We start from the raw sequence: 26874 nt of genomic DNA, 5'->3' as shown, positions 1-26874 counted from the left end.
CAAGAAGGAAACACTGGAGAAAGGGACTGAGCTGAAATGAGCTGACATGAGGATTGGAGAGCAGTACCCAGTCAGCAGAAACAGAGGGGAGTGATGGAGATGTGAAAGATTTAGAGAGAAAAAAAAAAACAGAGCATCTTAGAGAGGTCATTATATGGTATTTATTACAGCAACATGATCATTCTTTGCTATATCTATGTCATGTAAGACATTTTTTTTCTCTACGTATTCTGTAACACGTGTATTAGAACAGATTAACCTCCCAAAGTGTAATGTAAACATAGAAGAGCGATGGCTATGTCTGAATTCTCTCCAACTCCTAAAAGACTATATAATGTGGAGCCATCCAGTGCCCTGGACTTTAACACAAATCAAACATATGCTCACTTTATTTTGATTTTTAACTGCAAATATGACATCACCCGTTTGCCAAAAAAAAAACGTTAATACGAACATTTTACAAAGTCCATTTATGAATCCACTTGAACGATTTATAAAAAATACATATTTTGTCTTTAAATAACCAATAATTCTGTCAGGGTTGGGGGGTATGAGAGCAGGTAGGACCCAGACGCAGAGGCAGGAGGCACACGGTTCCAAGGCAAGGTGTTTAATCACAAACAAAAAGCGCTGCAGAGCAGGATAACAAAACTAAAACTAAACTTACTGTGGCAAAGCATGAAACATGGCATGAAGGGAGTCAGGGACAAAGAGACCTTAAAGACATTAGTGACGTTAATGGACCAGCACAAGAGGAAGGGAGAGACGAGACTTAAGTACACACAGGGCAGACAAGACACAGGTGAACAAGATCAGGACAGATAGGGACAAGGAAGTAAAACTCAGGAACATGACAAAACAGAACACCTTTCAAAATAAAACAGGAAACAGAACCAAACATGACAGAACAAGAAATAAAGCAAAAACCAAGACAAAAGAAACCCAAACCATGACACATTCAAACGCAATGCATTGTGGTCTATATACGTCAGTACTGAGGCATATTGTTTTTTTTACAGAGGCTGTGTCTGAATTCTCACTCTAACCCCTAACTGCTAAAAAACTGTATAGTGCGGCACTATGTAGCAGATTTTAAAAGCAATTCGGACACCATGCTCATTACTTTTTTTTTTTTACGGCGGATATGACGTCATCGATTTCACAAAGCTAAAATCCAATTGATGTGAGCGCTTTGAGACGATTATTTATGAGTCCTAAGTCTTTTGAAGATAAAAACGTGAATGGTTTATTTACAAAAACACATTTAAATACATTTATTGGCAAAAAAAAAAAGATCCGACGCAATGCATTGCGGTCTGCGTCCGTTTTTTTGCAGATACTTCTGGGAAATTTCCAGGGCATTCGATTTTGGAATTGTAGATTCGGACAGCACTACAAAATGGCGAATGCACTATATAGTGAGTAGGGAAAGAATTTTGGACACAACCCCACAGACTTTTGATTCAGACACCCCCCAAAAAATGGCGAGTGTCCAACATAGAGCACTAGTGAGTAATTCTGACTGAACCCACAAAACTTTAGTGGCTGAAGAGATAATGACACAAACAAAACCCTTTTCCTGCTAGTGGTCGGTCAATCCCAACTATATGAAGTAATTTACTTTATTTATTTGAACTTTTCAAAGTGACAATTACAGTTGCATAGAAAACATTTGTCTGCTTGTTCCTCTAGCATAAATCCTTATATATTTGATTCTGTCAGGTTAGGTTATATGGACAGTGTTTAAGTCCTAATATATAGTTGCCCAATCCGATATCAAGTCCATCATCTATCATTAAAAAAAACACATCGCCCCTCACCTACATGTGAAATACTTTGTGGTACTTTTTGTACTTTGATACTGTTCCTGCAGGTATAAAAAAGAAATGACTACAAAGAGACAGTAATATTGTATGGTATATTATTTACTGTTACAAGTAAACTGTACTGTTTCTTACCTTGGGAGTAATTCACACAACAATGTGATAAAGTATCCAAACTTAAATGTAAAGACCAAAACGAAAACTTGAGGACAAACAAAGTTTTTAAAGAAATGTGTTTACTGACATCAAAATCCTTTCAGAAAATAATTATTAAAAATGTATTATAGTCATCAAATAAACAGATTACCAACATGCAAAAAAGCATCACTGTCTTTCTCTGATATTAAAGACTTGTTTTAAAAAAAAATATATAAACAGATTTGTTTTCATGGCTTGTTTTAACAATGAGATGTTCTGTAGTTTGGTCATGCAATGCTTTGAAATTGGATTTCATATGCATTTCACGCACAAGAACAAAAGAAAACTCCGTTTGTGAGATCAGATAGCCTATTGCTTAGTTAACCACTCACGGCCGCAAAATGCCCTCAAGCACTCAGTGCTGCAAGGGGACACAACTTTTCCTTACATTTGCATTTCTTCTTCCTGTCTAAGGATACGTTCCTCTAAATAATCTCTATAATCAGGATGTTTATGGAAAGAGCAGATATTTTCTTTGTCATTTCCACAAATGTTTTTGTTTCTCATTACAGACAGAAATTGCATTTTCTGATTTACTTCTCCACCAGCCCGACAAAGGCGTGCTATTTAGATGTATCTCTATATAATCTCCTCTGAGTCCAGAAGTGTGCGTGCTCACTGCAAAAAGAGCATCAATGGCCCCCTGATGCCTTTGAGCAGTAAATGAACAAAAGTGCTGAATAAATCTAATTTTACAAATAAAAAGAGCCAGAGCTGGATAACAGGAGGAAAACACAAATAGGGGAAACGGAACAAACTAACAGGAAGACGCCACAAAGCAGTGACAGGAAAACAAACGGACTTTACTCAGACTAAACCGTCATTTGGCAAAGACCTAAGAAAACAAAGATGGCTCAACATACCAGTGGGAGAGATCTGCAGTCAGACAGGTGTGGGCACTGGACTGGAAATACATGTCGAGGAAAGGCCGATTTTCAAAATAAAACAATTTTAAAAAATGTAAAAAGTTAATTTAAATAATTGATTCTATTTAAATTAAATTTTTACATTTTTTTTCTTGAATAATTGATTCGATTGGGCTGCACAGTGGCGCAGTGGTTGGCGCTCTTGCCTCACAGCAAGAAGGCCCCGGTTCAAGTCCCAGCTGGGGGACCTGGACCAAAAAAAACATCAATGGGGGACCTTTCTGTTGGAAATTTGCATGTTCTCCCCGTGCATGCGTGGGTTTTCTCCGGGGAATCCGGCTTCCTCCCACTGTCCAAAAACATGCTTCATAGGTTAATTGGTCAACCTAAATTGTCCATAGGTGTGAGTGTGAGAGTGCATGGGTGAGTGATTGTGGACATTCTACCCTGCGACAGACTGGCGACCTGTCCAGGGTGTCCCCTGCCTTCGCCCACAAGTGGCCATAATAAAACAAATGCAAAATGGTACAGGGGTTTGAATCCCGGCTGGAACCTCCAGTTGCATGCAAAGGCTTTCTCCAGGTACTCCAACTTCCTCCCACAATCCAAAACCATGCTTCAATGGCGATCGGTTCGGGGTGTACCCTGCCTTCACCCAACATTAGCTGGGTTGGCGCCAGCAGCCCTGTGAGCCCAAAAGGAAGCAGGATTTGAAATGGGAAAGATGGATAAAAGAAAAATGAAATTTAAAAATAACCAAAAAATGAATTTAAAAAAAACATTTTCTAAAGAAAACGAGAAAAGTCATAATTATCTCGTTTAAGACTTTTAAGAAACCAAAACATATCAGAAAACACAAAGACAACAATCATCACAAATATCATAAAATATACTTTCAAACAGCTTTTGTCATTTTATTCAGTGTAAAATGACCCAATTAGATTGTTTTCCAGCAAAAAACGGGAATGTGCAGTTATTGAAAAACCAACTGTCAATGCAAGGTTTGTAAAGATTAAAGACTCAGTTTTATGACGCAAATGACCCTTTTTGGGTCAAATCTAGGCAATCCAGTGGGGTTTGTGTTGTTTATCTTTGTCAGAGCAAATACTGCATGCAAAAGTCCTTTTTAATCCGCCAAATTCTGCACAAAAAATGTTCCTGAGGGGGAAAATAAAGTGAGAAACAAACCTAGTAAGTTGAAAGGCTTTGTTTCAGCTCACTGAAGGAGAAGACTCAAATTCCCTAAAAGACCTGCCACACCTGAAGGAGCTTTACAGCACTGAGCTCAAAAGAGATGAAGCAGAGATGGGTGGAAGATAAAAGAGAAGGCACAGAGGGTGCTGACACATTGTGCCACAATGGAGCTGGGTGTGTCGCCTCACACAGCAGCGGGGATAAAGTGTGCACAAACACAGGAGATGTGAGGAGCGGGCACCTGGATCTGAGCCTCAGCTGCAAAAATGCAGGACAGGAACTTATAAACGAACTGCAGCTCAACTGTTTGGGCCCAAATCTGGCAGGCCAGCAGGAGGGGAGGCTGTTACCAAAGCCAAGTTAAAAAAATCCTGGCCTACATTTGCCATTTTACAAGCACAGCCTGCTTGCCTGTGTCTCTCTCTCTCTGTCTGGGGTTTGTCATATATGTCACATGAAAATGATGGTTAAAAGGGGAAGAGTTTTATTACTGCGTTATATGACACCAGCTGTCTAACAGGGCGAGAAGAACCTCCCCCTTCTTGTCAGGTTTTCCTCTTGGTCTGTAAGTGGAAGTGGAGGTGACTCCCGCCATGAGTCGGATAATCTGCGCATCTTCTCTGGTTGCTCCCGCCACCGCAACAGCTGCCTCTTGTCAACGATTTTGCCGCAGCAGCTGAGGACAAGGGGAGGAGCCCCCAGACCACACTTGAAAACCTCGCTTATGGCGGAGGGGGACAAGCAGGGGGGGGAGTTTGGTTAACAGAACATCAGGATCGCATTTGGAGCCGGTGGAGGCTCATGGGAGAGGGCCGGCGCGTCAGCTGAGCATGCCGGAGAGGAAGCGAGAGGTCAGGACCGGCCTTTTAATGAGGTTGTATTTGCCAACGAGTCCATCAAAGAGGAGGGTGGGCATGTTTGCCCTCCTCAGCAGAGGGGGTGCCCTCGTGTCCCCTCATGTTAAAGGTCAGGCCTGAGGCATGCGGGTGTCCACATCAGCGTGACTTTTGACCTCCCCGGCCAATTGTCGGCATGATGACTTTTCCAACCTGTGCTTCCAACCACAGAGGAGCTCTTCGTCAGTCTTCTCCAGGATCCCCAGGAAACAGAAGTGTGACACTAACTAGACAGAAGATGGCTCTGTCGGTGAAAAGAATTATTTAATAAAGGAGAGCATTTTCCGGAAAATGGTATGAAATTATAAAACTCATGAGCTTCTAGGCCTATGAAAAACAATTTCTCCCACCTCCACAGCTGAGGTCCAGCTGGCACAGATCCAACCAGAACTCCCTTTAGTAAAAACAAGGTTTGTTTCCTCGTTGGTCACAGTTAAGTCACGTCAGGAACAGAACTGATAGAGGTACCATGACACAGCCATGATTTTCCTTTTCATGTTTGAGTTTGAAGATGCAAAAGCCTGTCTTCTATGGATCTGGAGATGTTGTCATTTCAATTTTCTGAACATAAAAACAAATATTTATAATAAGAAAAAAAAACAATGTAAATATTGAACTTCTGAGTCATTAGTTTGTGTCCAAAATGCAGCTCCACACATATCTAACCCGACAGGAGTCAAAAATGATTTGCTGAAAGTGAATTGAAATGATTGCTTTTAATAATCCAATTACATCCCATTCATTACTTTATTTTACGATAGTGTCCTTTTTGCTCCGAGTCTCAGGATCAGTTTCACCTTTCCTCACTGTGACTCACTGTGATAATATGAGAGGAGAAAATGAGCCTGGATGCCTTCATCCATCTTCTGCAGCTGTGGTCACACAACCACAGTCAGCATCCCTGATGACACTCAAAGACATTCCTGATTTCATGTGCAGCAATTTCCTGTAAACGACTCTGGCAGGAGAGTGTCGGTTGGAGCATATTTAGGGTCGACTTGTGTTCTCTGGTTTCTACATGCAGCACACAGCTGTAAAACATCCTTTACATTCTGTTAGATCTGGTTTTCTGTCCTAATTTGCCCTAGATCAAAATACCAGATGCAGGGCAGGTTAGGAGGTGTAATCACAGGACGCCTCTGATGGTGGCGTCAGAGGCTGAGGCTGAGTAAACTAAAAATGGAGGGAAAAAAAGCCCTCCATCTCTGCTCTGTGCGCTCAGGTCGAGTTAAATGACCATAAGTGTAATTCCAGCCAGCGACAGGAGATAGGGGCCCCCGTCTCTGCCCGCCATACCACAGACTGCAGGGAGACGGCGGGCCAGCACACAGCAGTCAGGGAGGGGAAAGCTAGGGGGAATTTTAATGCACACTTTTCTGCCACACATGATCACGCAGTCTCTTACGAAAGCACATATATCAAATTTACAGCCTGGGTTTCCTGCTGACGCTCGTTTACCAGCGGCTCATGGAAATTGATCAAGTGCTGAATGTGGTCAATACGTCCAGAATCTAAGGGCTTAGAAGATGGAATGTAAACCATAAAGAAAACTGGACTATAAATATCTGTCACTTATGAAAAGCTAGTGTGTGAGGGTTTTTTCTGTCATATAATGAAGCTTCTTGCTCCGGTCTGTTCTCCGCGTCGGTTTGCCTGTCAGTCTGTTGCTCCTGCTTCTGTTTTGGAAAGTCAGCTCTAGGGCCAAATCTTTATCAAGGCTAAGGTTTGTCTTGCTGGGAGCCACCAGGGAAAGGCACTGACAGGACGATTAATAGCACATAAAAATGTGACCGACACTCTGTGCAGCGTCGTCTCTGACGTCAGTTCCTCCGCCTCTCTGGGTGTTTGACCCACATTTGAACCAGTCTTGAAAATAAGTCTGCAGGCAACAGAATGGTCAGAGTGGTTCATCATGAACACATCGAAATTCTTCCTATGAACCTTTGATGGCATAAAATCCCATTCAGAACCTGTGTTAGCTGCATCAAATCACATTATATCTGTAGAGAGTAAAGCTAACTAAAAGTGGAGAAAAAATATCAACAGAAATGAACCAAAATTATTAATCTGGATAGAATTTAAAGTGCAGATTTTCCAACAACTTTCTGCATTTTTTCCAAGATGAAATTTCCCTAGAAAAAAACATTTTAGTGAATGATTTGATATTTTCATTTCATACTTATTGCAGCTTTTTTGTATCTATAATAACTATATCTATAATAACTATAAAAACTCTGTTACAATAAAATACTGCCATTAAAGACAGACTAAATTAATAATCAGAATATTAAATTTTCTTTATAGACATTCAGTATTTTTGTAAACGTCTAGATTTTGATAACACAGCCAAATAAATATGAAATTGCAGACTGATATAAACACACACAAAAAAGGAACTTTGAGCTACTTCAGCTACTAAGAACAAAACAGAATTTCTTAATAATAATACTATTTATTTCGTTTTATTTTAATCTGCTTAACTTTATTTCTTTGAATGGATCGGTAAGTTTACAGCGTCCTTCAGTGGTCACAAACGTGCAGTACAGTTTGAGCAAATTTAATCAAACACTCAAATTCCCAGAAACCCCTTCGTGCAACTGCTGGCCTTTCAGAATAAAAGTATTGTTAAAGAAATGTGAATTAATTTACAAAAGAAATTTCGGACATGAAGACTGTTTTACTCCGCAACATAAAATAAATCCAAAGTGTGTCTTTAAACAAATTAATTGTAGATATTTGAATTTACTCCGAGGACCAAGATTGAGTTTTAGCTTAAGCGGAAGTCCCCTCAGCTCACTTCCGGTCGGGTACGATTGACATAATAGGTTGACAGGAGGAGCTGCAGCTGACAGATGCACCAAGATGAAGTGGAAGCCGCTTGTGGTTGCCGCGCTGCTGACCGTCGCGGTCGCTTATTACATCTACCAACCGCTGCCGGACGCCATCGAGAAGCCCTGGAAGCTGATGATGCTGGACGCGACGTTCAGGACCATGATGCACCTGGTAAGAAGAGCGGCTCTGTCCTGCAGGACACACGTGCATAAAAAAATATTAGTTTGCCCTGTTTAGCTTTGCAGAAATTGTAAAATATAGACATGTATATATGGAAGAGAAAAAAGTGGACTTTGACCCGACTATAACTCACCTACTGATGAAATGTATGCACGTTGATTGTAAACGTTTTGCAATATACTGTAGTCCAGTTTTTTTTGTTTTTTTTTTTTAGATAAAGTCCACACCCTCTTTAAACATTTCCATTGATTCTATTTGCAAGCAAACACTTAACTACAACTTTGCATGAAGAGAAAATTCAAAAATCGTATAAAAAAAAGAGAGAACGTGGAGCATTAAACAGTTTTTTTTCTGGCAGGCTGTCAGATCATTGCGCTGCTGTCTCACCTTTGGTCTACATTTTGAAACTGACAGAGCAAAGGCAACATTTATTAGAGCGACTCTATTCGTCTGTTTATGAAGGAAGCTGTTCTGTTGAAAGTCAAAGAATTTTTTTAAAGAATTGGTGCACTAAGTTACTGGAACCCACTAATGTTTAGACTAAATGAAAGATGTAATATGGATTTTTTACATATATTCTGTTAAAAATCCTGAAGAAATAAATCCCTGTACACTGATTTCACATTAACAGAAGCAAAAACTGTTCATTTAAAAAATATAATTTTGTTAATAAACTTAAGTTTAATTCACTTTTTCTTCTAACTTTCTTAGGTTTTTTAGATTTTGGCCTAAAATAAAGCAGAACTATTTGATTTATTCAGGAGATTATAACCAAATTCTCCAAACAACCTGACGGAAAAATGATGCAACGACACGTTTTGCCATCAAGAATGTTGTCCAGACCGAAATAAAAAAATTAAAACACACACACAAAACATTTTACAACAGTGTTTTTTCATTTCGCAAGAACGTCAGTCAGTGCATTTGTGTTTGCACACCCTGACCGACCCGTCACCCACCCACAGAATTTAGCTCTGAATCGCCTCCGATTGTCTTCTGCAGGACAAACCCTGACTTTGGTTCGTAATGAAGGTTTCCTCCCAAAAATCCACGAGGTAAATGAGCACTTTAGAAACTGGTGTGGCGGGATCTGTTCCATGGAGCTGCGTTCTCAGACGCCCTGACTCACTCTGACCCTTCAGTGGGAAAAACGGTGCATGACGACACTTCAAATCCTTCAACTCCTCTTTCTTCTCCTGACCTTTCACACGTTTTGGGGCAGGGCTGTCCGATCCCGATCCCAGTCCTAGCCCAGCGTCCTGCTGGTTTTTCAGGTGTCTCTGCCCTAACGGCTGCACCTGAATCAGGTGTGAGGTGCGGCCTCTCAAAGACCGGGGTAGGACCCTCTCAAAAGGGTGTATGTATTAGTTAATGGCCCCTCCCTCTCGTTTCTTCAGGGATTCTTAAAGGAATGGCTGGACCTGGGTCATTCCATCAGCTCTGTCAAGAGTTCGTTGGAGAGCTTTGAGGGGTTCATGACCGTGGACTCCAGGGGAGGAGTCATCCCAGGGGTCAAATTCACAGACACCACGTTCGCTGGCGTCCCGGTGAGAGTTTACGAGCCCCCGGCGGGCGGCGAGGGCCATCTGAGGAGAGGCCTGATGTATCTCCACGGAGGCGGCTGGGCCTTTGGAAGTGGCAGTGAGTACAGATGCTAGTTTGAGCCTCGCTGTCGCCCCCTGCTTCCTCACCCATGCACCAGCAGAAGACGCAGACTTGAAATTATTTGGACTGAATTGAATCAAAACAGAAACTTTATAAATAAACTGATTTGTCACATCAACAAAATAGCTTTTTAAACAATGTTTTCTTTTTTTTAAAAAAGTACAAAGACTTAAAGAAGTTTCTGTGTGTAAGAAGTGATAAGTAAAAGGATAAAAAAAATAATCAAACCTGTGCCTGCAGATAAAAAAAAAAACAAATGCTACCACATTTGTTTCTATGCAGCGTTTTTAAATTAACCAACTCAGCTTAATTTAACATGTTTGACAAAAATAAACGTACTTTTATACGATTGTAAAAAAAATTTAGTCAGCTTTTGAATAATCTAATTTATAAGTTCTTTCCCATAAAGTATTTCGGGAAGCTCGGGAAGTTCTGAAGTTTTCGTTAACCGCTCTTCGATTGGACAAAAAGTGAGGAATGTAGTTGCAGTCACGAATTTGTAGTAAACGCCGAAAACCAGACAGATAAATATCTATAAAAAGGTACAACTAGAAAGTAAAGTTATGATATTTTACACCAGGTAAAGTCCCACTGCAACTATATTTTGGGTTGATTTTAAAGCGTTCCCAGTGGTCTTTTAACAATCCCGTTTTAAGCCAAAAATCAAAATAACTTCTCCTTTTCTAGGACATAGTTTCTGCAGAGGGGCAGGAGTATATTAGAAATTCCTTGCAGGCAGAACTGTTGGTGTGGAGCAACCCTCCGCTAATGTCCCATGATCCCTTTGTTTACAGCTAGCTAACAGCCCCTCCCAACCACAAACTAACAGTAATGCTGCAACAATAATGGCGAGCAACAGTGGAGCTGTCCAGCTGTACTGTTTTGAGCCAGATGCCAGCTCTGATGAGGAGAACGGAGACGTACACGCTTGTGTTCAAGCGGATCCAACAGTCAGCGGCCCATTCTGATGCCTCCACTTGTAGACGACTAAATCCAGTCATTTTCTTGTCTGAGCTCAAAACTGTCATTCGGAATGAGTCTTTCTAGGAATAATTCAGCATCATCTCTCTTCCATCTGCTGCAGAATTTGGGACCTATGACTCCATCAGCAGCATGGTTTCTGATGAGCTGAACTGCGTGGTGGTCAGTGTGGAGTAAGTGCGTCTGAGGCCGGCAGCGGTGGGTTTGTTTTGCCTCCAGCTGCAGCTCACTGCTCTGTGTTTGCAGCTATCGCCTGTATCCAGAGGTCCACTTCCCAGAGCCCTTTCTGGACTGCTTAGCTGCTGCCAAACACTTCTTATCTCCTGAAGTTCTGGCTCGGTACGCCATCGACCCGGAGCGTGTGGCGGTTTCTGGAGACAGCGCTGGAGGAAACCTGGCTGCTGCGGTCGCTCAGGAGGTGCAAACGAGACCCGCCTGGCCCGGTTCTGTGGATGAAGACATCGCCTGATGCGTTTGTGTCCTTCCAGATTTCCACGGACGACGGCGTGCCCGTGAAGTTCAGCGTCCAGGCTCTGATCTACCCGGTGCTTCAGGCTCTGGATTTCAACACTCCGTCTTATGTGCAGAACCAGAACATGGCCGTACTTCCTCGCCACACCATGGTCAGGTTCTGGCTGCAGTACCTCAACGCGGACCTCTCCCTGCTGCCTCAGTTCATAGCAAATAACCACAGCAGCTCGCTCCACTCCGCCTTCACCACGGAGCTGAGGTCACGGCTGGACTGGACCGTCCTGCTTCCGCCGAAGTTCAAGAAGAACCACACGCCGCTCGTGGTGGAGAAGAAGGGATCACCGGAGATCCTGAAGAAGGTGCCGGGGCTTCTGGATAGGCGGGCGGCGCCGCTCTTGGCCGAAGCCGCGGCAATAGCCAAATGCCCGCGTGCCTTCATCATGACGTGCGAGTACGACGTGCTGAGGGACGACGGGCTGATGTACGCTCAGCGCTTACGGGACGCCGGCGTCACCGTCAGCGTGGAGCACCTGGAGGACGGCTTTCACGGCTGTTTCGGCTTCATCGCCTGGCCGCTGGACTTTGATGTGGGGAAGAGGGCGGTCCGCGCTTACGTCAGCTGGCTGCAGAGCAACCTGTGAGAGCTTTGAGCAAAGCTCTGCAGGAAACAGGAAGTGAATGCACTAAACCCAACTCTGTAAATAACGAGTTTTCCTTCCAAACTCAGGGTCCAAACGAGTCTGCGACCGTCTCAACTTTTATACAGAAATTTCTACTGTTAGGAAGAAATTTGCAGCCTGACAGAAAGATACATCAACTACTAAAGAGAGGCTTTTTACAGACAAAACATGCAGTCACTTCCTTTACCCTTAGAAATAAAAGCAGTTAGCACTCTAAACAAAAAACTATTGCTACATTTTTCATTAACATTTTTATAAAAATTTTAATTTCCATTTGATTCTGACTGATCAGCTTCATTTAATCATAAATGTTTTAGCACTGATTCACAAACTAATCTCTGACAAGTTTGGAAAAAAAACTTTGTTGTGCCTGTTGACAATCAAATGATTCAATATTTTCAGAATAGATCACAAGTTTTCAAGCATGTAATTAATGATTCAATAAAAGTTTTTAAAAGTTTGTTTTTCTACTGTTCTATAACTATTTTACTACCTGGATTATTTTTTGAATATCTTTTGAACAAAATATAGAAATATTATACCTATAATTAAGTAAAATTTTTATTTAAAATAAATTTAAACAACCAGGTTGACATTTATATTTTACGTGTTTATGGAAACTTCAATTAAAATGCACAATAATGTGGACTTAAATAAAAGTATTTACAAAAAATATATATTTTTCCAGAATTTGTAGAGGAACTTATACACTTTTCTACAGACCATAATATATTATTTTATTTTTTAGAATTAACTATGTTTCTGCCTGGAATGATGGCGTGAACAGTGTTGCTGACCTCTACTAGCAGCAGAGCGGTATACAAACCCAAAGTCCTGACTCGTCTATGAACACTTTAAGATGTAGATCTATATTTCCTAATATTTATAAGATGTGACTTAAGTCAAACTTTCAGTCCTTCAAAGAAAGGTATACTCTTCTGAGCTGCTGTGACGCTCACAAATCTTTTCCTAAATGAAATAAAAATAAAAGATTCTCTTTTCTAGATACAGTTTATAACTCAGCTTAAATTTGTTTTTTTACCTGCATTATAAATAAAAGAAATCACAGGCTAGAAACATTTTGAAAGTGGCTTTTTAAACAATATTTACTTATTTTACAACATTAACTTCAGTTTTCTAGCTTCCTCAAATAAAAAAAATATAGTTTTTAATCTAATAAACATTTTTTCCAAACAAACAAAAGGCTTTGTCAGTTCGAAATGAAATGATTGAAAAACAGTGCAACACTGCCCTCTGCTGGTGAATCGTAACATTTCCAGACATCCTCATAAACATCTACAGTTCTACAGCAGATTTGGAGGTCAAAATGACAACATTTTAAAAATTACTATCATGATTATAAAATACAAACAACAACTTTATCTTTAAGTCTTCTCAAACAATAAAAATTGGAGACCATTTAAACAAAAACAACAACTTGGCAAGTATCAACAGCTTTATTGGAAAAGTCAAGCTTAATTTTGTTTTTAATTAATTTACAATTTTTTATTTATTTTAATCTTGATTTTGAATTTTACTCAGGATAGGTTCTGTGTAAAATTGTGGAAACTCATGAGATATTTTCTGTTTATTCTCAAGAGGAAATTTCTTGGAACATCATCAGAGAACAAACAAAAGCTTCATTTGAAATTCATCGCAGCATCTGTTTCCAAATGTGATCAAATCCTGTGTGCTCAGGAGAAAGAGGAGGAGGGTTAAACTGACCGTCGCTTTCCATCTAAGCGATGCACTTTACTAAACTCCATTCCTGGCAACACTTTGTGCTGCATTTTTCAGCACTGCTGTTTATTTCACATAAAAAGACAATGAGCAGCTGTTGTGCTTGGGTGGGAATTTTGGGGAGAGTACGCGAATTTATTCTGAGGAACTTAGAGAGGAGAAGCCCTCAAGGGAGGGAAAGGGAGTGAGGAGGGTGGACGCAGTCAAACTACTCAGCTAAAAAAAAAAGAAGAAGAAAAAGGAATATTTTTCTTTCCAGAAATGGAGCAGCTCTGCAGTAGTTTGGGAAACTTTTCCATACCTCTTTCACCTCAGAGAACAAAAAAAGAAAAAAAAACCTAATTTACTGATTTTATCCATTAAAACTTTGCACAATTATAGTTCTTGTCATGTTTGATTTAAATCCTTCATTTCTCGCTTTGACTTTTAAAGAGTTATTGTACAGGACGTGAAAAAAAAAAAAGGAAAAGTGCAGTCAAAGGTGGCAGGATGACCGGGCCCAAACAGGAAGAAAAAAAAAGGCGGCGTGTTTCCTGCAGGGAGCACAGGCAGGTATGTCTCTCAGGGAGTCATCTTTCATGCCTGCGGCCTGACAGACTGGAGGTTCAGCTTACCTTCTCCATTCCTTCCTTCTCCAACCCTGGGAACTGGCTCGGTTAAAAGAGCATTCATCCTTTTTGTTGTTGTTTTTTTTTAACAAACCTCGACCTGGCTACCTCATGTATTAAGAAGATTCCCGTCAAGACAGAAAAAAGAAAAAAGAAAAAAAGAGCGACAGACTAATTTTCTTCTGCTGTCAGTTAGCCAGGAGAGAAACATGGACTATGGTGACAGATGGAGGCTGCTGGGAAATTCTTTTAAAATAACCGGGAGGCCGGAAAGTGTAATAAAGATAAAGTAGAAAGAAAAACATTCCACATGTCCAAAGTTCATGGATTGTGAAAATCAGGACATAAAGCTCCAGTTAAGGTGGTTTTTTGGGTAAAAGTTTTTAGTGTTTTAACCATTTGAGAGTGTAGGGTGGGCCACTTCCAGGATCTGTGTGCAACTTCCTGTCAGTGACAATGGAGCAGGGGTCAGAGGTCAGCGGGAATCATTTAAAGAAACCGTTTCTGCGGGACAAAGTCTACACAGAGCTGGACCAAAGCCTCCATCACTGCAGCCCCCCATGGACAATAACAGGAAAGACTTTTTCCAAACAACGCAGAGCCCCGATGCCCAGCATACGCATGAAACCTGAAGTCTGTTTTCTTTATCAAACTGCAGTCATGTGACATCATAAAAACAGAGGTCAAAATACAGAACCGCTGAAAAGCTTCAAGAGGAGATCAACGAGAGCAGCTTCAGTGTTAAACAGGCTAAATGAAAAATCGATACATTTAGAAAGTCAAATGATGAATGATTTTTTCCTTTGGGTTTCAGACGTCTTCAGGAGTAAACAGAGGGGTAAAACTACGGGCATTGTGCGCAAAGAATTCCCGAGTGACGGAGTCTTTTCCTGTTAAAGCGAAGCAGTTCCTCTCCAGCATCACAATGTGAGCATTTACAGCATAGAAATAGAAGGTAAACGTATTAAAGGTTAACAGAGCGACTGCTTTTAGTGACATTTATTACTAAAGACCCACTCTGATGAACATTGTGTGTTTTCTTAACACGTTCTTGTGGCACGAAGAAGAAAAACAAACTTAAATTTCCATCCGAGTATTTCTTTTTTTAATTTATTTATTGGTATCAATGGGAATTAGAAGTGAATTTAAAAAAATGCAGTTTGAAAAAGTATTTTTTGCGTCAAAAATCCCCTGGGAGAATGTCGACAGAGAGCTCTCAGAAAAGAGGAGGGGAAGGGGAGATGGGGTTGCTTTGTGGCAACGGTCCTGCCCACAACTCAGAGATGAATTACTAATAAAGTACGGATGCTCTGCACAAGCTTTTCCAGAAAATGACAGTGTTTGGTTTTTGGGCTAAAAACAGCAGAATCATAACTGAAAGAGCACTGGGGACGCTTCGGACAATAGATCAAAAGATGATCGGATTGAGACTTTAATAGATTTCTGGAAGAAGAAAAGCATTTCTGTCTGGATGTTGTAATTTGGAAAAACATTATTAGAATTTAAATGACAGGAGAGAGTTACCTTTTCACTACAGTTTAAACATAATTGTTATTTTTTCCCCATTATTTTCCCCATTATTTTTAATTTTTATTTAGGCTATTTGATTTATGATCATTTTTTCCAATAGCAATATAAATAAATCTTTCCTTAGCAAAAAGTCGTCTATTTAAGTGTACTACAACTATACTTAGTCTATACTAAAAGTAAAACAGTATACTTTAAGTTTACTTTTCATACACATTGCAAACTTAAAATGTTCAAATTCTATAGAATACATTTTATATTTTACTATACTACTTGTTGCCAAGAGTTACTTTGATCAGATCATTTTAATTCATTCAAATTTGATTTTTTTCTTTTCTCAGTTCATGACCCTAAACGGCTGTTTTTATAAAAGTTATCAGTTTTCCTGCTGATGTTAAATAAAAATTACAATTTCTTCCCAACTTTTTGTTTTCGGAAAAGCTTTTAGCTCTTTTAGTGTTTGTTTTTTCTTTATCCATTTTACTTTAAATGGATTCATCTCTTTTTGAAGCTGAATTTTCCTTATATTTTCCCTCCAGCCTCACCTGGAGTCACCCTGAAGCTCCGCGCCCGTTTCTCCTGAGGGTTGAGGAAGTCAGAGCGCTTCTTCATACCTCCCGTCTGCTCCTCCTCCTCCTCCTCCTCCTGCCTCCTCCTCCCTGAGGGCAGAGCCGCAGCGGAGCTCCATCAAACCCGTCCAGCCTGCTTGAAGAGGTCCTCCTGCTCCTGAGAGGTTCGGCCATGGTTCTGTCCGTCCAGGCTCTGGGGCTCGTCGTCCTCGCCGCTATCCTCCTGCAGACCATCGCAGTCGCCGTCAGCTTCATGTACTTCAGCAGAGTCCTCAACACGGTAAGTCGCTGGTTCGAGCGCCGCCGCCGCGCGCGCGCTAGTCCGTGGCGCTGCGTCAAGCCTCACCAGCACTCCTTCAACCTCCTGAGGAGCAGAGAGGAGCACAGGGGGGGAGCAAAGGGGACAGGAACTAACCTCTGCAGAAAAGACCTGACCGTGAAGAACCGACACAAACGCACCACGGCTGTTGCACAACGTCTGCCTGTCTGAGAGGAGATCGAATGAAGAAGTCCCTGTAGGACAGACAGTTACCAGAGGAAACGAAAGCACTTCACGCTGCTGGAGGAGGTGCCACTTCTAAAGGTGCCACTGTTTACCAGGAGAAAACTAGAAAACGTCAGAATGCAGGTGGTTCTGACTTACTATTGGCTGAGGCACAAACAAACCCCGCCCCCATCATTCACACCTGTGACATTTTAGGCTCATTGTCTTTTAGGTAAAGCTCATTTTCCTCCCAAAAATGTTTATTTTAATATAGTTTTTTATATATATACAGCCAACAAATGTAAATGTTTGGGCATAAGTAAGCTTTTTTTACGTACACCGTCCACAGGGCTGTAAACAATCAAGTAAACAGTGTTTACATCAAATTGCATAGTAATTTTCTATTAAAAATACAAAATATTGTAACTTCTGCTTAGTTTGCCATATCTTTACTATAAAGATGAAGATACTAAACTGTCAACATGGCATTTTTTATTCTTTACATAGTTTTGTTTTATAATACTTTTGGAATGAAATGATTTTATTGTATTGTTATTTTCTATTTAATGTTATATAACCATAGCAAATATGAACTAGTAAAAATGCTAAAATAAAACCTAGGAGTTTGTTCTTTGACAAACATACACTTGTTTATTTATTCCTTCTTTTTCTTTACGTTTGTCTCCTTAGTGCTGGTTAGTTATGGACTACTTTGGTGGTTCTTTCCTTTTTGCTCTGTCTGGTGTTTTTGTTTTACATATATCTTTATCTCATTTCAGTTTGTGATGTCATTTTCACTTTGCTGAAGAAAATACAAGGTTATGTCAGAAAGACCAAACGAGAAAAACCAAAACACATCAGTCTGAGAGCTCACAATCAAATCTCACCCAGTGATAAACTGCATTTTTTGTGTGTTTTTGTGCGTGACAGATGCAGGAGAACTTCTCCCAGAGCAGCGTGTCCTGCCTGATCAACGTCAAGCTGCCGTCAGAGGTGGTTGATTCTGCTGCTGAGGACAAAAACAGTGACCCGTGCTGGCAGGTCACTCAACAGCTCCACTACCTCATAGAGAAGGTCGGGACCAGGTTTAATTATAGTTAAAAACAATAAAGCATTCTTTTCTTATCACCACATTTGGGAATGTTTTCAATTCCGGTTTGACCCTTCTGACCCTCCGTACCTCTGAGTAATGCAAAAGTTCCACAATGTGTTGTGTTCTCTTTCAGAAAATTGCTGACAGTTTCCAGAAGGAGATTTCCAGCGCTGTGTCAAGTAAAAAACAATTCCCTTGCAGAGTTTTGATTGCTTCCTGACCTTTCCCACTGAGCCTCCTGTGTGTTTGGGTTTAACAGATAAGCTAACAGGTGTTCTGCCCGTCCTGCACCCGGGGATCCCAGGCGTCCCTCTTCCTAAAGTCGGCGCACATGTGACCGGCGTTGCCTCGTCACTCAAGCCACCAATAGAAGAAAGTGAGGAGGATTTTCTAATGTCTAAATTAATCCATGTTCAAACCAATTTTGCATTTAACCACTGAGATTCACATGGATAAAAGGCTTCCTTTTCCAGGCTGCACTCAAGGAATTGGCCTGCAGGCATGAATTGAGCTCCTTTCTCATGTCAGAACCTGCACATGTGCATCTGCTCTGAGTGTCCTGCACTTTTGAAAGGCGCATTTCTAATCGCCTTTATGTTGGTGGAAAACAGGAAACAAAATTGCACGCATAAAAATTCCAGAAAAGTCTTTAAATTTCCTTACGGCTTTGAGGTTTGTAATTACTTTCAGGTTATTCTGTAACAAATGAGGAAAAAACAGTGGACAGAAGCTAAAGGCATTATAAAAACCCGTTTGAAATGTACTGTTTTATATCATTTGTGACTAAATTAAAGAATGTAAAGCTAGGCTACGGCACATTGAACTAATTTAATGAGAAATATATATACATTTTTGCAAGTTTTTGTGCTGTATTTTTTATAGTAGCTGCTTCACAATAGAATACATTTGTTAAAATTGTAAAACTTCAAGTTTATGATGTATTATGTAAAAAGGTCAGATCTGATGTAAGCGTATATTTGGTTTAGGGACTTTCTATGGATGGACACTAGGGGGAGCCAAAGGGGAGTTCTGAGTGTTTACTTGGGAACTTCAATTATCAAAAAGAAATTTAAACACATTTTGAAAATCCTTGCACATCTTTGTCTGCAAGCAATGTCACTTTTGTAACATTACTATTATCATTCTGCTAAAAACTGGTGGAAATATTCACCTGTTTTTTGTCCTCTGCAGCCTTGTTGTCCTTGGATCTTGGAGAAAAAAAGTCAGTTTTCTTATGTTTGTGTCTGGTGCTGCTGCAGGCTCCAGGAGTACGACGGGGTACTTCGGCGAGCGCATCAGAGCGTGGGAGGGCCAGAGGGGCCTGTCCTTTCTGCAGAACATGGAGCTGAGGGGGGGCGAGCTGCTGGTGCCCAGAGCCGGGCTCTACTACATTTACGCCCAGACGTACTTCAGACTGGCCTCCACAGGCGACCCCGAAACGGAGGAGGGAGCAGAGCTGGTGCAGTACATCTACAAAAAGGTGCAACTTCTACTACACACATTCCAGAGATATGATCCATCATGAGACGACATCAAACTGGTCCATTTTAGTGAGAGATTTGTTTACACTGCAGTATTAAGTTTAGTTTCTAGTTTAAATATCTTAATCGAAATAAGACAAAACAAATTTACTACTTTACAGTGAGATGAAACAACCTGCTTTAAAGCAATTCATCCTAAAACATCTTGCTGCGTTATTTGAACTGAAAAATATATATTTTTGAACAATGTCTCTAATCAAACAAGATTTTTTCTTACTTAACATAATATTTTTTAAAGACCCAGTCCGATGAAGATCCTGTTTTTGGTGTTTTGAACATTTTTTGTAGCATTTTTCTGATGATGGATGACATATTTAAAGAAAATTAAGCTTAAAATAGCATTTCTAAGCATTTCTTCATTCAAATCCTTGTGAAAAACTAAAAGATGAACGACTTTGTTTCCCCCTTCTGAGCAGACATTGACATTAAACTGTACGGCTGGATAACTCTAATGTTGCTCGCCATTTTTGTTGCTCTGCTAATGTTATTGGCTTAGTGGGTGTGAGGTGCTTGGAAGCTATTGGGAGAGTGTGTAAACAAAGAACTCTCAACAACATAAATGGGAGGGTTGGGTTGCTTTGCATCAGGAAAATTTCTAATGAACTAGAGCCGCTCTGCAGAAACCGCGTCCTAGAAAACGACACGAATTTTTGGATTTTTTTTTGCTAAAAACGGCATAATCGGAACTAAAAGGCTTTGAAAATAGGTGACCTGAGGGGACTTTAAGCAGACGTTTAATTTGTAACAGAACAAACATTTATTAAAAGGTAATAAATAAATATCAAATAAAGTTTTGACTAAAACAGTACAAATGCATTTAACAACAGCAGGACAGAATTGTGAAAGTAAACATAAATGTACTTATAAGTCAAACATTTTTACATTTATTCTAAAATGGACTGTTGGACTGTTGAAGCACTTAAAATAGGATACATTTGAAGATAAAGTGTATAAATATATCTACTTTAACTGTTTTTAACTACTAGTTATTTTAAGAAATATTTCCAATTACCAGATGTACCTAAATATGTGTTTATTGGTCATTTCAAGATTTAATTTGGTCTTAAAGGCCAAGGCATCATAACTTATTTAAATAAATGAATCAAGTCGGAGTCTTGCAGTTAAATTTGACTCATAGCAAGGGAAAAGCATTTTTATTGTATATTTTTATATATTTTGATCAAATCTAGATTTTGGCCGTGAAGACGAGGACATAAATAATGTGCATCGTCTTTCCCCGTTGTGTACCTCACAGATGAGTTCCTACATGGGGCCCATCTTACTGATGAAATCTTCTAGGAGTGCCTGCTGGCCCCAAGGTCAGGAGCCTGGCCTCTTCTCCTTACATCAAGCTGGCACCGCCTTCCTGCAGCCGGCCGACCGCCTCTTCATCACCGTCAGCAACGCCAGCGCCGTGGAGATGGACGGCAGGGCCAGCTACTTCGGAGCTTTCCTGGTGAGCTAAAGCCGAGCCGGAGCTGGAACTGAAGCCAGGATCAGGCGGAGCCAAAGGTCAGCAGCTGTCTGGAGCTACAGTACAGGATCCTGAAGGCCGTTTTCAGACTGGGCGGAGCTACAGCTTTAGCCGGCTCAAATGAGCGAGACGGAGCCTTTTACTTACTGGAAACCAGTACGGATCTGTGGTCGCGGCTCGGCCGCACTTCTTGCTACTGAACTGGAAGCGAGCGTGGATTTTGGAGGCACTTCCTGGAAGGGAAGAGGTGTGACAGTGGGGCTACACGAGACTAAAAGGGTGTTTTTCAAAGAGACACTGCCCACGTCAGGCACTTTATTCCTGTTCACTTTGGTTGGATTTCTTTTTCCTGGTGAAAATACTTTAAACTTTTGAGATGTTTTTCTGAATCAGAGCACATTTCTGTTAGAGACCCACTCCCATGAAAATAGTGTTTTTTTAACACATTTTTCTTACGATGGAAAATATACATTTTAGCTTAAAATTTCCTTATTGAGTATTTCTTTTTTCAAACTGCTATAATTGAGGAGCAGACGAAAAAATGCCGATTGAAAAAGAGCATCTGTGTGATGTCGAAAATACGCTGGAGGCCATGAACAGAAATCTCTCAGCAAAGGCGAGGGGAAGGAGGGCGGGGTTGCTCTGCACCAGCGGTCCCGCCCACAACTTGGAGGAGAATTTCTAATGAACTCCTGCTGCTCTGCAGAAGCTACGTCCTGGAAAACAAGGCGGGTCCTTTGGTTTTGGCTAAAACGGCATCCTCACCGGGAACGCTTTGCCAACAGATGAAAAGAGGATTAGTGGGTCTTTAAAGCCTGACTTCAAATGTTTTACAGCAGTTTATGTTCTTGACAAACCCTGTAAAGTTTGGAAAAACTTTCCACCCAACCAAATCAGAAAGACACAAAGCTGAAAAAGTAAAAAACTATCTTTTAATTCATGTTGTATGACATGTCTTTGTAATATGGCAGTGGATGTCTCATCGTTAATCAGCACTCCTCAAACCTTTTGTCTCTGACAGAAACCCTGAAAGAGTCAGGGTTCAATTAATGCCCAAAATAAAATATTGAAGCTTTCACACAGGAAGTGGGGTCTTAATAGCCGATCGTGTTGTTATCTGCTTTTCCACTTCCTCCTTCCAGTCTGTTTTTTGGTCGCTGTAGGCGGACTGATGATGGAGTAACAGCTGAGACACGAATAAGGAACCCGAAAACTCTGGAACTCATTCGGACTCTTTTCATATCAAAAATAGTCTCTGATCAGTCAAATGTGGTGGTGGGGGGGTGGGGGGCGCCGGGGAGGGGGGGATTTTGTTTCTGACAACCTATGGCTTCAGCTCATCTACACACACAGTCGTGAACAACCTCACAACAAAAACAAGGACCTCCGAAGACGCGGTCATGCCAAACACTGTAAACGTTTCGAGTGCACAAGAGCAGGAGCCTCCTCGACAACACTTCCTATTGCTATGGTAACCGTGAAAGGTTATAGTTGTGACTTGGACAGTCCGACTAAGCGCTAGCCACCCACCTCCCCACTGATATTAAGTAGGAACTAACACACAACACAAACCGTGGAGCAGGCCTAGTGCTTGGACGTGCAGCACAGACGACGCTTGAACCCGTCACTCTCGTTAAGACAAATTACAGACGACAGTGCTCAACTGAATATGATCAAAGACGGCGTATAGCTTAGCGTGAAATAGTCCGTGGATAAGTCACAAAAGTCACTGAAGTGGGAAACACAAAGGGTTAAGGTGTAGCGAGGGCCGCCCTGAACCCGATTTATCTGTGGGAGTAATACTTCAACCAGCAAAATGTTGATCCGCCAGTGTTGTCATTAAGCTCAAAATTAGAAAAGAGTTCGCTCATGCATGCACATACTACTTTTTGTGCACACACACATACACACACACACAAACAACACCTGGAATGGGTTTCTATTGCCTCGTACAGTAAGTCTGTGGTCTATGAACAGAAAGAGCACCTCTGAAGTTCAAAACCGGAACAAATGTTAAACTACACACAGGCAACAACGCACACCAGCACACAGGCACGATCCAGGAGGCTTTGGCACACCCATGCTAGTCTGACTACTCCACATTATCCGACACAGAAGAAGAGCAGATTACAGGACAGATCCATAGCTGCCATAGACTTCCTCCCCTCAGGAGGACAGGTAAAGGTTGACTGACCCATCAGCTGTCACATTCTATCAGCACCAGGCTGTCTATGTTCAGAGTCACCGCCTCTCATCCAATCAGCAGCTCCAGACTGTCTTCATAAGTGGGGTCTCGTGGGGGGCTTGGGGCCAGGTAGGCTGTGGTTACAGGTGTCCCCGTTGCTGTGGCGACGTTGAGGAGGGTGTTCGCTCGGATGTTGGTGGTCGCCGGGTTGCGGAGCGCGGCGGCGGCGGCGATGCTGGTCAGGTTGATGCCGAGGGTGAGCCGCGTCTGCTCCAAGGCCTTCTCCGGAACGGCGAAGGCTTCCAGCTTCTTCTCACCGTTGGCCATGTAGGAGTTCTGGCAGCCTCGACAGATGCAGTCCAAGCAGGCCTGAGCAGGAGAGAGGAAACCAATGAGACGCGTTCACTGTGCCGATCGCACAACAAAGCCCGACTTTAAAATAGAGCGTGTTCTTGTTCAACTGAGCTCTGCTTGCAGACAGGAAAAGTGTTTTAAAGACCCACTTGTATAAAAATGACATTTTTTAGTATTTTTAACACATTAATGTGGACATATGTAAAGAAAATTCATCTTAAAATTGCATTTCTGAGTATTTCTTTATTGAATCGGGAGCTGAAGAAAAATTACAATTTAAAAAAGGTTGTATTTGGGTTTTTTTCTCTTTGTATTTGTGACGTTGGGTGGGCCAGTGTCACCCACTTACAACCCAGAGGCGAGTTTCTATTCAACCGTTTTGAATTTGGGCTAAAACTGCATCATTATGATGAAAAGGCCACTTGGAGCGCTTTGAGAACAGAAGATGCTCTTAGAGTATTTTTTGGTGAATAATTTACCAAGTTCAGTAACTATCATAAACCCTCTGGTGAGGACAGCCCCCCCATGAATGCAGGAAGAGCAAACATCTTGGACGATCAGTGCTTTCTGCCTCACCTTGCGGTTCGAGTAACAGGGACATCGCTGCCCCCTGCAGGTCAACACAGAGGGGTTCTGCGTCGCCCTCCCACATTTACAGCCCTTCTTCTCCACTGGCTTTTTGTACGGAGGCCTGACCGGCGCTGCTGGCACCAAACAGCCCGACATTGAGCGCTGCTCTTTACTTCTGTCCTTGGCCTTAGACAGCCCGCTGCTCCGGGCCTTGGCGTGGCTCTTCTTGGGATTCTGATCCGAGTGCTTCCTGCTGCCTTTGTTGTGGTTCTGCACAGGCCGACTGGGCTTGGGCGGTGCCCCGTTAGGAAGTGACGAGTATGTGTGTGCTGGTACAGACAAAGAAGCTGTGGGGGGTTTTGGGTGCAGCGTGTGAGAGAAGGTTGGCGAGTGTGCGTTTGGGGAGGAGCCCTGCAGGATAGAGGAGATGGGAAGAGGTTTCACCTTTTCCCTGTCACTCTCTGAACGAGATCGCTTGCGGTTAAGGCGGACCGGTGGAGGTTTGGAGGGTGGTGGGGGATTGAAGGAAGATGTGTGTATGCGAGCACCGTGGCTTGCCGCTGTGTTAGTCCTTCCCATGTGAGACTGTGTGTAGTTGTGGGCTGCATCCAGGTGTATGTACATTTGCGTGTGCGCTCTGTCCGAGGTTAGGTGTGTGTGAGTCCTTTCTGGCTGTGAATGAACAGAGTCTCGACTGGGCTGAAGGGGGTCCAGGGTTTGCAACACCTCCTCCACGCTGAGGAGCAACACTTCTCCTTCCTCGAGCTCCCTGCTGCTCAGTTCTCCATCCCTGAGTGAGCACACGGTGCCTGGTGTTGGAGCTAAAGGCCCGGAGGTCAAACTGAGAGCCAAACCACACGATGCATCAGACACCGACAGCTCTGTATGCGGCGGCTCCTCCACCAGCTCACAAACTTCCAGCTCAGGGGAGGAGGGATCAAAGTCCTCCAGTGTTTCTCCGTTGCATCTCTGTGTCCCATTAAAACGGGGAGGGTGGGACGAGAAGGTCTGAGGAACAGCTGAAAGCTCAGCAGGAGCAGGTGGTGCCTCTGTCGGGGTGCGGGACTCGTGAACGGACAGATTGACATCCTCTTGTGCAAAGCTCGAGTTTTCTGTGTCCTCTTTGTGCGTCAACAGCACCTCCTCTAACAAGGACATGACCTCCGGAGACCCTCCAACGTGGCCGCTGATCAACTGAAGCAATGGCGAATGAGTGACGTACAGACAGAGCTTTCTGTAACACTCAACTAGTAAAGAAAGCTGCTTGTTCTCCTGGAAGCAGGAATAGTCCTTACAGCGGCTACATGAAGGTTTGACCTGCATCTTCTTGCCTTTACAGCCTAGGCAGACATAATGCTGACACTCGGGATGCATCGGTGAAATTGGATCCTGAAGTAATTCACCTGGAAAAGAGATTTGATGTCGTTAGATTTTCATTTCATGATAATAGAATCCGTCAAACAGCTATAGTTAAAACTCCACTCCGATCAATTTTTAAGATATTTTCAAAGCGCCCCCAGTGGTTTATAATTATAATTATGTAGTTTTTAGCCTAAATTTAAAGAAAAAAAACATATAGGAAATAGCTTTGGCAAAGCAACAGTAGATCATTAAAAATTTGCCTCCAAGTTGTGGGTGGGACTTTTGGCATGGAGCAGGCCCACCGCCCTTCCCCTTGCCCGTTACTGAGAACTCTCCATTTGCACGCTCTCCTGCTAGCTTACAGCGCTTCACACCACCAACCTAATATTACCAATGCAACAAAAATGGCAAGCAATATTGGAGACATCCAGTCGTACAGTTTTGATCCAGATGCCAGCTTGAACGAGAAAAAACCAAGATGTACACGGATGTATTTGTCTGCAAATGGATAAATCGGAATCGAGCGGAGCGGGGAACCTGTGGCCTGACCACTGTTTTCACTCCAATACTAACAATCTTTTTCAAATGGTAGTTTTTCATCTGATCCTGATTCTTAACAATTTAAATACTAAGAAGAGCATTTTAAGCTTAATTTCTTTATAAATGTCCCCCATAATGTGAAAAATGCCACAAGAACAACACAAAAGTCTAATAATGTGCTTAAGTTAAATCATCTCATAACAAAGTAAACGTATATGCAAGCTGTAACCCAAAAACAGCAGCAAATCAAACCGTGACAGAACAAAACAACATTGCTTTAGTCTTCAAAGTGACAACAAATAACATTTTGTCTGTTATTGATTTGTGACGTTTTGCTTCATCAAACTTGTACAGCAAGAGCTTCATAACATGTGATTTATCACATCAGCAGTCTCATCACTTCACATTCTGCTAATCCAACAAGTCTCTTTCTGAACGCTGTGTCGGCTTTGATGTTTCCCTGGCTAAGCAGAGTAAATAAAGCATGAAGAGGAACCACATGGCTCTGCCTGCACAACAGAGGAGTCATCTGTCCCGTCAATTGGACAGATGAGAGAGGCTCTGGCTCGGTTGCTAAGGAGACTACTACACCGAGCCGTCCACGTATGTTGCAGTCCCATCATTATTTATTTAAATGTGAGAAAAAAAATCAAGGCCATACAACAGCAAAAACAAACAAACAAACATTAAAAAAAACATGGACAACCACAGACTTGTAAGATTCTTACCGCAGACTAAACATGCTAGGGACTGTCGGAAGAAGGGCAGCAGCTTGTACATCTCCGCCAAGGTGTGAGGCTGCCGCGGATCGCACTGCAGCACGGCCCGGCTGGCAGACACATACAAGGCGGTTGCTTTTACAGGATTCATAGCGATAAGCTCCCCTTAAAAAAAAAAGTCCAGCCGCTTGAGACCCAATCTGGGGTAAAAAGACGGACGGGTGGCCTATTGGTGCATCAATTAGTGCCTTACGAATGCAGCTTTTGATTGCAAACCCGAAATAATTTGTGCAATAAATGCACACCACGATGACTAGCTTAG

At 42.0% G+C, this 26874-nt stretch overlaps 3 protein-coding genes and 1 long non-coding RNA gene across 5 annotated transcripts; 2 read left to right on the top strand and 2 right to left on the bottom strand.

The window, feature by feature from the left end:
- Nucleotides 1-7409: 7409 nt before the first annotated feature.
- LOC105356895 (uncharacterized) lies at nt 7410-16352 on the bottom strand. Its single transcript, XR_002872619.2, has 2 exons — nt 16207-16352; nt 7410-8000 (listed from the first exon to the last, which is right to left on the bottom strand). It is a non-coding gene; the product is annotated as an uncharacterized LOC105356895 (long non-coding RNA).
- On the top strand, nt 7830-12246 carry nceh1a (neutral cholesterol ester hydrolase 1a). Of its 2 annotated transcripts, XM_078940849.1 has the most exons (6): nt 7830-7980; nt 8992-9044; nt 9387-9630; nt 10739-10808; nt 10882-11053; nt 11124-12246. In XM_078940849.1, the coding sequence occupies exons 1-6, from the start codon at nt 7830-7832 to the stop codon at nt 11745-11747; spliced, it is 1314 nt and encodes a 437-aa protein (XP_078796975.1). In that variant the 3' UTR covers nt 11748-12246. The 2 variants fall into 2 exon arrangements, with proteins under 2 accessions (XP_078796975.1, XP_004082214.1); XM_004082166.5 differs by lacking the exon at nt 8992-9044 and having other exon boundaries at nt 7840-7980.
- LOC101156131 (TNF superfamily member 10) lies at nt 16337-21900 on the top strand. Its single transcript, XM_004082453.4, has 6 exons — nt 16337-16510; nt 17645-17788; nt 17941-17986; nt 18067-18183; nt 19067-19287; nt 20604-21900. The coding sequence occupies exons 1-6, from the start codon at nt 16403-16405 to the stop codon at nt 20811-20813; spliced, it is 846 nt and encodes a 281-aa protein (XP_004082501.1). The 5' UTR covers nt 16337-16402; the 3' UTR covers nt 20814-21900.
- Nucleotides 21733-26703, bottom strand: msl2a (MSL complex subunit 2a). Its single transcript, XM_004082454.5, has 3 exons — nt 26562-26703; nt 23938-25334; nt 21733-23376 (listed from the first exon to the last, which is right to left on the bottom strand). The coding sequence occupies exons 1-3, from the start codon at nt 26701-26703 to the stop codon at nt 23074-23076; spliced, it is 1842 nt and encodes a 613-aa protein (XP_004082502.1). The 3' UTR covers nt 21733-23073.
- Nucleotides 26704-26874: the final 171 nt, after the last annotated feature.

This window comes from Oryzias latipes, chromosome 22, assembly GCF_053564925.1.
Source record: "Oryzias latipes strain Hd-rR chromosome 22, Olatipes_Hd-rR_3.1".
In the NCBI taxonomy this organism is placed as follows: Eukaryota; Metazoa; Chordata; class Actinopteri; order Beloniformes; family Adrianichthyidae; genus Oryzias; species Oryzias latipes.
Note: the sequence above shows the minus strand (reverse complement) of the source record. Positions and strands in the feature narration are given on the sequence as shown.